The following is a 13,172-nucleotide window of genomic DNA, read 5'->3' as shown; positions in this document are numbered from 1 at the left end:
ATTAACCACCATCACCTTTTATAATTAGTTTTTTAGCATTACTTTAAATTTTTTGACTCTTTCGAGAAGAATTATGTGACACGATCACGTATAACATCTGAAAACTCTCCCAATTTTTAAATCGACATAATCTTGTTAATCTGAATTTGAAAGTTCATCTAATGGCTCAAAGATTGTTTGTTTGTCGTATATGTTTGTTGGCAACTTCTTTAACATGATCAGTTCCTTCTTAGCAGATTACCAGGGAAAGCATGCATTGCACATATAATTGTCAGAGAATTAAAGTTACTGAATTAAACCTACCAGTGTCAAACCTTTATATCCGATCACTCGGAACAAATTAGTTATACCACGCTATCGTTTTCCATGCACATATTTTTGAGAAATCACACAAGTTATACAACACCATCGTATATTCAGGTATCACGTAATATTTCCCATCAATTGACTTCCGGGAACATATATTTGACATTTGAGCATCCTACGCCTTTGATGCGGTAGTAGGTAGCAAGTGTGGCAAAATATATAACAACAACGTGAAACATACAAACAAGAGTGCGTCCTGACAATGTTCAGAAAAAGAGAAATGCGTGCGTTGTCAATGTGGTCGGCACTCAAGGACATCTTATTGCTTGGGACAAGAAGCACTTTTCCTTTCTTCTTTCTCCTTTCTTCTCCTATCCTCTGGATTGTACCATAAGTAACGGTAAGTGGTCAAATAAATGGTCAGTATTTGTATGCTAGTAATGAATCTTAGCTCTCTAACAAGATTTTCATAATTTAAAGCCACCACTTGTTTCCGATCACTCAATACTATTGTCTGGTGATATTCCTCTTCATTTGTACGTAAGAGGTCTTAGGTTCGAATTTCGTGGATGACGAATTCGATACCAAATTAGGTTGCCCATTTGAACTCCCATCCTCCTTAGTGTAAAATATATCGTTGTACTAAAAAAAAAAAGCCACCACTTGATTTAGTAGCACTCGATTTTTTTATAAGATCAAATCTCACAAACAATAATTACTAATTTAAATTGATTTTGTAGCATCTGATTTTTCATTAGTTCAATTCTCATGTACAATAATTAGAGACCAAAGTGTAATCTCTCTTGTACTTTAGCCCAACTTGCCATTCCCACAAAGAACCAAATGAAGACAACAAGCTCTACTAACATTTTTTTTGTTGCAAGCCTTTTAATTCAAAAGTTGCATACTTTCATGCCTTTTTTCTTGGTCGGCTTAATTTGTTCCTTCTCTTTTTTGCTTTTTTAAACTATATTATCCATCTATCCTCCGACCAAGTAATTAGCAGGCAAAATAGTTCTGTAATATCCATAGATTGAAAGCAAGCAAAGTTAGCCATAGCTTTTATTTTATAAACGATAGCGTTAATGTGTTAAATTGTTAAATTTCAAGAGGAAGGAGATAGGTGATAATCAAACCTGCAATAAAGTGCATATGTATTATTATTTTCCGGAACTACAGTAAAACACCATCAATTAACCATAACTTGAATAGTTGTTTTTCTGTTGTGATCTTTCTTTTTCGGATGTTTCGTGACTTTTTTACTATTAAGAAAGTTGGAAAATGGTTCACCCTTCAAGCGATCATATCATAGAATATGCTTTTGGTATAGAAATTTGGTATACCTGTCGGTGCAAATTTTTTTGTGATGATCACCATGAAATCTTTTCTTTTTGGCTTTTTAGTTAAATTGGTCCTTAGAATTAGTATAATTCCTCACTTTGGTTTATGAGATTTGAAATCGGTCTCTGAGTTAGTTCACTATAAATCATTTTGGTCATTTTATGATAAATTATTTTGGTCCTTTCATGAAAAATCTTTGTTAAGTAAGGACCAAAACGACATAAATAACCTCAATTTAATAAACACTAAGCCAAAAAGATTTGACAAAAAATGAGGGTATTTTTGTAATTTTAACCTTATCTAACGGAGATTTTTCACAGAATGACCAAAATGATTTATGGTGGACAAACTCAAAGACCACTTCTATCATTTTTTAAATCTCAAAGACCAAAATGAAAAATTATGTCTATTTGAAGAAACATTTTAGCTAAAAGGTCTTTCTTTTTTGTTTTTGAGAAGTGTTTGGACAGTGGATTATCTTTGCCCTAAGAAAGATCCCTTCAATAACTAACTAGTTTGAGGGCTACCCTTAAATATTTTACTTTTTCGTTTGTAAGGAAGTGTTTGGACATTGGATTATTTTTGCCTTAACAAAGATCCCTTCAATAACTATCTATTTTGAGGGGTACCCTTAAATATTTTACTTTTTCGTTTGTAAGGAAGTGTTTGGACATTGGATTATCTTTGCCCTAATAAAGATTCCCTTCAATAACTATAGTTTGAGGGGCACCCTTAAATTTTTTACTTTTTTGTTTGTAAGGAAGTGTTTGGACATTGGATTATCTTTGCCCTAACAAAGATCTCTTCAATAACTATTGAGTAATATTATTCATATCATATTTTTGTACCACATTTTCATACCACCTTAGGTAGCATTTGATGTGGACAACCACATCAATGCTATTCATACCATGTTGTTATACCACATTTCTATACCACCTTAGGTGACATTTGATGTCGATAGCCACATCATTTGAAAAATTTGCAATACCCAAGGAAAGGAAGGAGAAAGACTTCTCGTATAGTACAATCATTATTTAATTAACTAGTTTTTCTTAATTATTAGTTTATTAAATAATGAACTAAATTTAAAAATCTGATTAATTCAAATGATGTGGTTGTCCACATCAAATACCACCTAAGGTGGTATGAAAATATGGTGCAAAAATATGGTATGAATAGCATTACTCTTACTCATAACTATCTAGTTTGAGGGGCACCCTTAAATATTTTACTTTAATTTGAGAAATGCCTCAAATATTCTCATTTTGTTTAACTGAGTGGCACCATTGTAAGTCTTACTTTGCATTGTATTTCAATGATCCGAACCTTATAGCTTTTAGGTAATCCCTCAAATCTGATACCAACCATAATAACTCAATTAAATTATTTTGTATTTAGTAATTTCTTGAAATACCATGTTAATCTATTGTTCGGATACAAGATTTTTGAATAAATAATAATAAAAAAATAGATGATTTGGATAATTGAAATAAAATCGGAAGGAGGAGCCATAAAATATTTTATTGAGAGAGCTCTTAATAAAAGAGATTATTTTTATATATTGAATTGTTATATTATCACCACAAATTTGTTTGAAACATGATCATTTCCTTATAACTTAGAGGGAATTTTGAAAACGTTAGGCTATTTCATAACCATTTTATTTAGTTATATTTTTTTTTGGGTACAATTTTAGTTATACTTTTTGGTTAGAAATAAAGAGTAAAACAATGAAGAAAAGAGGGATGAATAAAGATAGAGGAAGGGTGATGGGAACAATGTGTTAGAAATCGACATGGAAAGTTACAACATACGAAAGAAGGATAGGAAAAAAAAAGGTTGAAATTGACTTTAGAAATTTTTATGATATCCATATGTTATCCAAGCAAATTAAAATTTGTTAGGTTACTCTCCTTTTTGAGACATGAAACTATGCTTTTGACGTATGAAAGCTTAAAACTTGGAACTATCTTCCATATGTTATGTGAGCTCACCTTTGAACCTTCTGGTAGTGCTAGGGTACGAGATTACAAAACTCGGAACTCAATTCAATATGTATGGGCAAGTGGCTTTTTACTACAGTGGTGAAAAGTTGTTGAGCCTTTGCATGATGGCCGTGGAAAGTTGTTGAGCATTTGCATGATGGCGTGGGTTTGAATCCCATCGATGGCTAATTTAACATTTAATCTAATAAAATCTATTGTTTGACAAAAAAATATTTCAATATGTATGGCCGGTATATCTCTTCTCAATTCTCACTTCACGCTGGAGGTTTATTTTGTAGTTTGGCCGGAAAATATGAATTTTTTAGCATGTAAATATTGTCATTTTTTTTTTGAAATGTACGAAAGAGAGCGCCTCAAAAACTTAAACCTTCATATGTCACATGGATTCAAAGTTAGTTGGATTATATCTCAAAGAATTTGGGATCTGGCTATAATACCCTAGATTTAGCCGTGCAATCTATCTTTTTTTAGCCGTTAGATCTAATGTTCAAATTTGGCCGTTTATTTTTCGTGGCATTCGATGCTTGGTTGCATTGTAGAAAAATAAAGAATTTGATCTCAAATATTTTTTTTTTATCAAATTGAAAGGAAATTAATTTCATTTCATTTATAAGGATCGTGATTTGTCATATAAGAATAGCCACGTCTCGCAAAGGATGAGTAATTTAAAAAGAGAGGGAAATGACAAGGAGATGGGAAATTCGACGTGACACAAGACTGAATCTCAAAGGATCATACTGGTAACGGTAAGGCTATTCTGTCACTTAAAATACCTCATCACCAATTTAAGTGGTTTGAGAATGATTCTACCCGCCGATTTGTAAAAATTATAATTAAAGTAGGTTAAAGAGGGTCAATTCGAGTTCAATCGGGCCAAACTTCGGCTTAGCCTAACATGTAGCATTGGGTTGGCTGACCAACCCAATCTTTTGTTGCCGAAGCCTAGGACAAATGGTGCGTTTGTTACACCGGACTGTCTCGGACTGGACTAGCTTCAAGGACAAAGCTGGACTGGCTTAGACTAGACTAAGCTAGACTACCTTAGTAAAGCGTTTGGTGCAGTGTCGAACTAAAAAGCAGGATAATAAAAACAGTAATATCACCGTTTGATGTTTGCTCAGACTAGGACTACATTATTGTTCTATTTCAATTGCTTTTTTTATTTTATTAAAGATATTATTAAAATTAATAATATTGGATGAGAGTGAGACTCAATAAAAATACAAAAACCAAATTTTCTTGCCAATGAAAGAAACATACATGATTCAAGAGTAGTTGTTCCAAACATCAATATAACAAAGTGTACTCCCAACAATCGACAGGGTTCATGATGCTTTTCTTAATTATTCACCTTTGGTTTAAAGTTGTAGATTAAAGTTAAAGGTGTTGGTTTATACTTGTATTTGAGTAGAACGAAAGTTGATGTCTGACAAGTTAGTTTTTTACTCAATTGTGAAATAATTACTTGGAATTGCTCTTGTATGTATAAGCCAATTTTAGTCCATACCATGACAATTGCATTCAATCCCAATACCACAATGATGCGAGGCACAATGACAAATGGATAGCTGTGCATTGATCATTGCTACATTTGGATTCCTAGCATGTAAATTGGCTTGCTCCAACTAGATTGAAGCAAACTAGTAACAATATGCAAAAGGAAGAGATCATGAACAATTTATGCATTCCATTTGTATATAAAACTAAGCAATTAAAATGTCTTCCCTCACAACAAAACAAGTCAGTTAGTCAATTCCAGGTGCACTAGTGCTAATCCAATGAAAGGAAACACAAATGAGAGACGGAAAGGTCACCAATTTAATCGAACTGTTGGATGTTCCAACTAGAACAAATGAAAGATCCCAATACTACATTAACACAATACACAGCAAAGCAAGATAAACTGCTTAATTGTACATTCTACAATTTTTTACAATAAACTCTGGAAAATAGCTAACTGCCTCAATCATCCGAGCTATATTTACTAAATTCAAGAACTGCAACAGAAGCACAGCAAAACAACTCTTTATCCATCAGGAGGAGACAGCTTCCAACTCAATTCCATTTTAGATCAAGCATGCTAAATTGTGGTTAGGGAAGGATGCTCACACTGTAGGCAACACCAGGAGTCCACATGTACAAACGAGAACTTCCTGTGCAAACAACGGAACGAGTGCACGTAGGATCTCAAACTGCTGCACGAATAAGATATTTCTGCACCAAGATAGCAGCGAGTTCAAGATGGTGTATGTGACATGTCCCATATCCAAAGAATGCTTGGCATGCTATCAGATCCATATCAACTAGAATAGCCAAACTCATAGCTAAGATAGCTTTCCTAGTACAAAAAAGAATGTGAAACAACAATGCTGCAATTCATCATTTTTCTTTTCAAATAAAAATCTTCACGGTCTGAGTTACTCCACAAAATTGATCCCAAAATACTTGACCATTAAAGACCTAACACCAAAACACACCCATTTCCTCCACATATGGAGACCAACATCACAACCCCAAACATTCCATCTTGGCTACATTCAAAAGAATTTTCAAATTCATTCATACAAGGAAAACAAATAAAGACCAAAAGTTTAACTCAAGAAGCAGATTGATACCATAGATTTGTAATGTTTCCACATGACAAAAACTTGAACAAGTATGATTGCACAATACTCAAATAACTTATTTAAGGACCTTCAATTGACCAGTGATATACTGTGGTCTGAGTAACTTATTTAAGGACTTTAATTGGGGTTATCCACTTCTAGAAAGGTAAGGCACTGGTGATGCATTACGGTCAAAATCAAACTATAACCTCTTTCAAAAGTGACGACAAGGAAACTAAGTAGCAAAAATCACAAATCAAGCCAAGTAATTGACCAAAAATTAATAAAATTAGTCCAAATTAACGTAATTTTATCAAACCCATTAACACAAACCTGATTAACAAGCTGGTGGGGTTGGAGAAGGGGGTTGATGCTGGAGTTGCGGGTCAAAGGCTTTGCTGCTCTTTTTAGAGTTGCATCACGAGTTTGAAATTGAACCAAAAAAAATACAGGAAATAAAGTAAATTAACCTACACAACTCCTTAGCGGTATTGAATCGAGGACGATGAGTGCGAGATCTTCCTCGGAGGTGGATCAAAGGACAGCTAAAGTTGGACGGACAACGGTAGAAATGGGATCTTCCTCAGTTCGAAATTCTGGGTTCAGGGTGAGGAGAGAGGGAGAGAGTGGTGGTGGGTTGGTGGTGTGGTCTCGCTGGAGTTGGTGAGTTGTGGTGTAATGGTGGTTGTCGATGATCAAGAGAACAGAGAGCAGAGAGAGATAAGAGCACGGTGAGGACGGAGCATATGAAGACGGAGCAGACGAGGTCTTAGCAATCCCATGGTATCGGGGGGGGGGGTCTCGCTAAGAACTCCTAGTGAAGGAGTTTGTCCGTGCGACTCCCTCTTAATCTCATTAAACATAATCTCAGCACAGAACAAACACTGGATTGAACTAATTGTTAGAATCCAAGCCTAGCTCACGACCTTGCCCGTTTGAGCCCAATATGACCCAACCCCTGATGCCACGCCCATGTTCTATTGTTGATCAACCTTTTCACTAAATCAACCATTCACTATCGTAAAACGCATAAATGCCTTAAACTCTTCACTTAATCCTCAACCACGCAGGACAAATTTCACATTTTTGCTTTTATTCGTTGGTTGCCAACGTCTTTCAGCCCTCTTGTACTGACATTTTCTCCAACTTAATCGGTATATATAGGTAAGTTTTAATCTTAAAAGAACTTCATAAAACTTGATTGAAATATGCCCTTAATAACCCCAATATTAAATTATCACTTAATCTCGAAGTGGTAGAGGCTAATTAGCCAAGGTAGTTAGAAGGCTAATCAGCCTACTCTTGAAGCAGAGAAAAACTTTTCGTGAGATACTTCTCACAAAAGCACGAGGCTCATGTAGTTTAGTTTCATCTAATCTCACGTTAGTCCCATCCGATTTAAGAGTTATTTCAAAAGAAAAATACGTCATTTTCATGCAAATAACAATCAGTTCTGCAATTTAAGTCACAATCCTTTTCGAACATGCATCTCTAATGCAGAGATTTTAGCGAAACACAAAATTAACAACATTTTAAATTAAAACCTTAATTAGCACACTAGTAAGTAAGATACGTGGTAAACTGCAGCACAGTGTCAACTCCATCAGTGTTTTGCTGATTTGTTGCAGGAGTAGTCTTAACAAGAGCATAACCCTTTGCATTGAGATACTTGCCAGTTCCTCCCATGACTGCAAGATGAGACTCCGAAGCTGCCACCTGATGCACACCAAAGAAGGTGAGGCTATCAGCATAACCTCCACTCTGAAACATGGCTGTGAAGGCAATGGTCTGGCTGCTCCCATCTTCAGAAAGTCGCCACGTAAAACCCTTGTGCCTTGCCGAGCAAGCCAGATCCAAGCTCATGCCCTTCAGAAGTCAGCTCATCGTCGAAAACTGTAAGGGTCCCAAACATAAGCTTCTGAAGGGTGATTCCAGGGGGAAGCTGAGCCCTGTTCAGGTACGGAAGCCCATTCCCACCAATGATGTTGTTGTTGCCATTGTTTTGGATCAAGTTGTTGCCGGCGTTTCCACCAAGGCCGGTGAAGAAGGGGACATTGTTGTTGTTGATGATTCCATTGTTGTTGTTGTTCTGGGGAATGCCATTCCCAATTGGGATATTTGCTCCATTGGGTTTGGCAAAAGGGACTTGACCGCTGACTGCCGGATTGGCCACAATTCCAGTGACAGCTCTAGCCGAGGGGTTTGATCCACCGATAATGTCATGCAAGAAGAAGGTTAGTGGATGGTAGGATGCTGTATTGCCAACTGTGGCACTTGTAGCTGCAGCAGGGCCTGCTGGATTTGTAGCTACCTGAGGAGGTGGCACATTGGAAACAGGTGTTTGTGTTTGAGTTGTATCAGTCTCCTCGGGGGCCGCAGGGTTTTCCTCATCGAGGATTCGGGCAGAGGTGGCGCATGGAATGGCAAGAGCTAGAAGCAGCAGCCAGATTGTGAGCTTGAGGGCCAAGGGAGTCGATTTCCGGGTTGCCATAAATTCGAAGGAAAGGTAGAAAATTGAAGAACTTATGATCTGGAGAGGATATTTTGTTTAATGGGTTGATGATGAATTAAGACAGAATTGTTGGGTATATATATCTAAGTTTAACATATATTTAAGTTTAACAAGATTAAGTTTAAATTATAAGATGGAGTAGGTGTTCTTGCATTTCTGGCCCTGGTGTGTTGGTTAGAGGCTTGTGTTTCAGTTGTGAACTTAATTAAAACCTTTGGATTCGTTTAGGAAGTTCCCTTTTTAATTGAGTTTTTAATTAAAATCGTATTATTATTTTAACTTTTGATCCATTAACAGAGTAAAAAGTAATTTCATAGAAGAATTTCTAAGATATATGGTAACTTTTTATTGTATATAAACTCAAAAAATCGAAATAGAAGTAAGATCCATGGAAGCCATTATATTCCCCACCAAAAATTAAACAAAGGAGTTGGTATCAACAACTAAATTGAAAACAAATGACAAAAAGCTGTGTTTGCACCACAAGCATCATCAATCAGAGCTTCCCCCAGAAACTTGACTTCGCAATCGCATCGACAATTCGACTCTGGAGCAAACCTTCTGTCTCTTCCCTCAAGTAGGGTTCGCTTCCCTGAAGTCTACAGTGGTCATATATTGGCTAAGTTTACATGCCGACTAAACCTCAAACCACAAGCATAGTGAGCTTCCTCAGACATTGAGTTGGCAATAATACTACATGATACTGGTGCAATGTTTCGATTCATAAACTCCTCTTCTTCCTGAAGCCTTACGGGTGCACAATGCACATTGCTTAGTTGTTTTACATGCCAACCTAACCACTGTTTTCTCACCACAATTACCAGAGACTAGAGCTTCAAGTACCTAAGAGCACAGAAAAAATCTTATCAGAAGCTCCCCATCACCCAAAGAACACCATTCCTCTTACTCTCTGCCGAAGGCCAAGCGACGTTATGGTCCACTTGTGCTGATTCATCTCTTCCCGGATGACCATTAATGGGCAGAGCCTAGTTCAGTCACAACGTCACATGCAACAATATCCTCTCCACAAGCATCCACAACTAGAGCTTCCCAAGCTTCCAAATGAAATTGCATATTTCTCTTTTCCATCTCCTCCAAGACAAAACAAGCATCATTGATCTTCCCGCACTTTAATAGGCCTGTAACTAAACATTCAAATGTTTCTAAACGAGGACAATGTCTACTTGCCAACATTGCAGTCAAAACCTTAGAACCTCCCTCAAAATCTTCTATCTGACAAAACCCATCAACCATCATCCTGTAAGTAGCTGCATTCGGCTCACAGCCTCCAACTTGCATTTCAACCAAGACTTTGTAAGCCTCCGCAGCCCTGCCTTCCTTGCACAGAAAGTTAATCAATATGTTATAAATCACAACATTCGGCTTAAACCGCCTCTTCTTCATCTCCTGAAGGAAAGACTTTGCCTCCTCAATCTTCCCTCTCTTTCCAAGATCACTCATCAATACACCATAATTCACAAGCCGTGGTTTACACCCTCGATACTCCATATCAAACATCATCTTCTTTGCTTCATCATGCTTCCCCGCCAAGCACAAACCTTCCATCAATAATGCATATGTCACCGCATTCGGGTATTTCCCTTTCTGTCTCATGTCCTCAAACAAACCAGTAGCTTTCTCCAACTCACCCTTTCTACTGAAAAACCCTATAAGACTATTATACGTCACAACACTAGGTTGCACCTTTTTCTCAAGCATTTCATCAAACACCTTCCATGCTTCTTCCCAGTCGCCCTTCTGAAGCCACCCCTTGATCATTATATTATACGAAATCGAATTCGGACGAAAACCCAATGTAGAACACCTCCCAAATATCTCATCCGCATCTGAAAACCTACCGCCATCAACAAGCACATTAAGGAGCTCATTGAAGCACTGCAACGTACGGACACAGTTAAAAGAAGGCATTTGATGAAAAAGATCGACGGCTTTCTCTACCAAATCGGCTTTCCCGTAATGTTGAATCAGAGCAATGAAAAGGGTATCTTTGCAGTGAATGTTTCGATCTCGGACAAGGCCGAGAACGGCGTCGACGGCTTCGAAATTCCGGCGGCGAGCGAGCTTGTAGAGAAGAGCAGAGTAAGAAGGGTAGTCGTGTTTGAAGCCCATTTGGTGGTACTCGTGGAAGAGAGACAAAGCCTCTTCTGGGTCTTGCGTTGCTTTGACATCGGAGACGAAAGGTATCGGCCTGCGGAGCTTTGCGGTGTTTCTGTGAAGTCGTTGGCGGCGGCGAGGGATGGTGGTCTTGGGTTTGTTGGAGCGGAAAGTCTGATATGGTTGGTGATGGGATTGCAGGGGATTGCTGCCGCAATGACGGAGAAGGTTGATCGATTTGGCTCTTGAATGGAACATTGGACGCGGGAAAAAGAAAAGAAAACAAATTGAAGCAATCGTTTCCAAAAACAAATGTTCAAGAAAATTAGAGCTATTTTAATTGTGATAAAATTAAAATAAGAGAACGACATTAATAAAAATAAATAAATAAATGAGCAAATCAAGGGTATATACGTTGGCAATGAAATTTCTTCCAAGAAATTAGTTGTAAGATAAGAGTCTGTCTTGGGAAAATTCTTCAAACTTGGTTTTGAACCTGATGTGGCGACTTTCACCACACTGATCAACGGAGTCCTTCAAAATAGAAAGGTTGATGTTTTTGAGATTTTTAGTAAAATGATGGAGAGTGGTAAACACTAGTAACTAGTTAAGGGTCTTTGTATGAAAGGTAACAACAGTGAAGCTATACAATTGCTTAAAAGGATGGAAGAAGCAGGTTGCAAGCCTTACATTGTTTGAGGATACTATGGTTATTGATGCATTGAACCTCTTAATGATGAGTAAAGGTATTGACCCTGACTTCATTACATATACTTCTTTGATTCATGGAGTATGCATATTAAGGTGGTCGAAAGAAGCTACGAGATTGTTTGATGAAATGGTGAGCAAAGGTATCTTTCCAAATACGGACACCTTCAATGTCTTGGTAGACACCCGTTGTAAAGAGGGCTTGGTCGAGGAAGCAAAAAGATTGATCGAAATGATGACTCAAAGGGATATAAAGCCTGACAACTACTTATAATTCACTTATGGATGGTTATTGCTTGCAAGGGGAAATGGACGAGGCGAAAAAGATTTTGGAACAAATGCTCAGCAAGGGATCCATTGTTGATGCTTATAGTTATAGCATATTCATAAATGGCTATTGTAAGCATAGAAGAATAGATGAGGCACTGATGCTTTTTGAGGAAATGTCTAGCAGCAGAGTCGTTCCTAATGTCGTTACTTATACCATTCTCATGGATGGTTTTTGCAAAGTAGGGAGAACACAAGATGCATAATAGTTGTTTGCTCAAATGCAAGCTTGCGGCCAATTTCCAAATGTTCAAATCTATGCTGTTTTATTGGACGGCCTGTGTAAAAACCAACAATTTCCCGAGGCAATAAAATTGTTAAAAGATACGGAAAGTGAGAAGTTGGATCCAAATATTGTGATTTACGCTCTTCTTATTGAAGACTTGTGCATTGGTGGGAAAGTTGAATCTGCAAGGGATCTATTTCGCGGATTATCATCAAGAGGTCTTCAACCTAATACCAGGACGTATAACATAATGATTGGTGGATTTTGTAACGGAGGGCTAATGAGCGAAGTGGTAAAGTTATTTAAAGAAATGGAAGAGAAAGGTTGTTCTCCAGATAGTTGGACATTTAACATAATCAGACGAGGTTTTTTCAATAACAACGAGACATCAGAAGAGATGAGACTTATTCAACGAATGGTGGAGAAGGGTTTTTTCTGCAGATGCATCAACTGCGGAATTGATAATTGATTTGCTGTCCAAAGATAAAGTAGATTGTGCTTTGTTGCCATTGATAGGAAGATCATAATGAAATTAATTTCCATCTTGGAAAGTCGAAACAGATCCTTCAAATGATTACAGTTACTTTTGAAATTGTTTCACCTTTCATTCCCATTAATGCATTGTATATGTTATTTAGTTTAATCCATCATCTAATAGAGAAGTCTGTTCGAGTAGCATGGTATTTGAGCTGAGTCTTGAATGTTGAAGGCGACTTGCCAAATAAAAATATTGAGGTAGTATTCTTCAAGTCACTCTGTGGATACCAAGGATGCTGATTTGGGAATAAATGTTGAAGGCGACCCTGGCCTTGCTTCTTTATTACACTCATGTCAATGCAGGTGCATAGCGAGAATAAGACTGGTTTTACATTCAAACATGTTCTAAATAATTAACTTCTCATCTTGATGGAAGAGTTTAAGGATGTCGCTAGTTTTCTTGATACCAACTGTTTGCAGGCGATGAAATTCAGCAAACAATGTTTTGTTAGGTTTTGAACTTACATGTATCATGATAAGGATAC

General features: G+C 37.2%; 2 protein-coding genes, 1 long non-coding RNA gene and 1 pseudogene across 3 annotated transcripts; 1 reads left to right on the top strand and 3 right to left on the bottom strand.

The window, feature by feature from the left end:
* Positions 1 to 5,451: 5,451 nt before the first annotated feature.
* On the bottom strand, positions 5,452 to 6,728 carry LOC137716613 (uncharacterized). The gene is made up of 2 exons (XR_011065694.1): positions 6,596 to 6,728; positions 5,452 to 5,870 (listed from the first exon to the last, which is right to left on the bottom strand). It is a non-coding gene; the product is annotated as an uncharacterized lncRNA (long non-coding RNA).
* Positions 6,729 to 7,819: 1,091 nt separating this feature from the next.
* LOC137714283 (dirigent protein 25-like) lies at positions 7,820 to 8,753 on the bottom strand (annotated as a pseudogene).
* Positions 8,754 to 9,174: 421 nt separating this feature from the next.
* LOC137716551 (pentatricopeptide repeat-containing protein At1g07740, mitochondrial) lies at positions 9,175 to 11,204 on the bottom strand. Its single transcript, XM_068456006.1, has one exon. The coding sequence runs from the start codon at positions 11,145 to 11,147 to the stop codon at positions 9,747 to 9,749; it is 1,401 nt and encodes a 466-aa protein (XP_068312107.1). The 5' UTR covers positions 11,148 to 11,204; the 3' UTR covers positions 9,175 to 9,746.
* Positions 11,205 to 11,905: 701 nt separating this feature from the next.
* Positions 11,906 to 12,619, top strand: LOC137714282 (pentatricopeptide repeat-containing protein At1g62930, chloroplastic-like). The gene is made up of 2 exons (XM_068453527.1): positions 11,906 to 12,095; positions 12,306 to 12,619. Exons 1-2 carry the CDS (start codon positions 11,906 to 11,908, stop codon positions 12,617 to 12,619), a joined length of 504 nt encoding a protein of 167 aa, XP_068309628.1.
* Positions 12,620 to 13,172: the final 553 nt, after the last annotated feature.

Source organism: Pyrus communis, chromosome 14, assembly GCF_963583255.1.
Source record: "Pyrus communis chromosome 14, drPyrComm1.1, whole genome shotgun sequence".
Taxonomy (NCBI): Eukaryota; Viridiplantae; Streptophyta; class Magnoliopsida; order Rosales; family Rosaceae; genus Pyrus; species Pyrus communis.
The sequence above is the reverse complement of the archived record's forward strand: the minus strand, read 5'-3'. Positions and strand labels throughout refer to the sequence as shown.

What these genes read in the sequence shown, in the direction of transcription:
- LOC137716551 (XM_068456006.1), bottom strand. Translation starts at nt 11,147, where the DNA reads ATGTTCCATTCAAGAGCCAAATCGATCAACCTTCTCCGTCATTGCGGC.
- LOC137714282 (XM_068453527.1), top strand. Translation starts at nt 11,906, where the DNA reads ATGGACGAGGCGAAAAAGATTTTGGAACAAATGCTCAGCAAGGGATCC. An exon ending in TTATACCATTCTCATGGATG is followed by an intron (nt 12,096 to 12,305) that starts GTTTTTGCAAAG and finishes TTCTTATTGAAG; the next exon opens with ACTTGTGCATTGGTGGGAAA.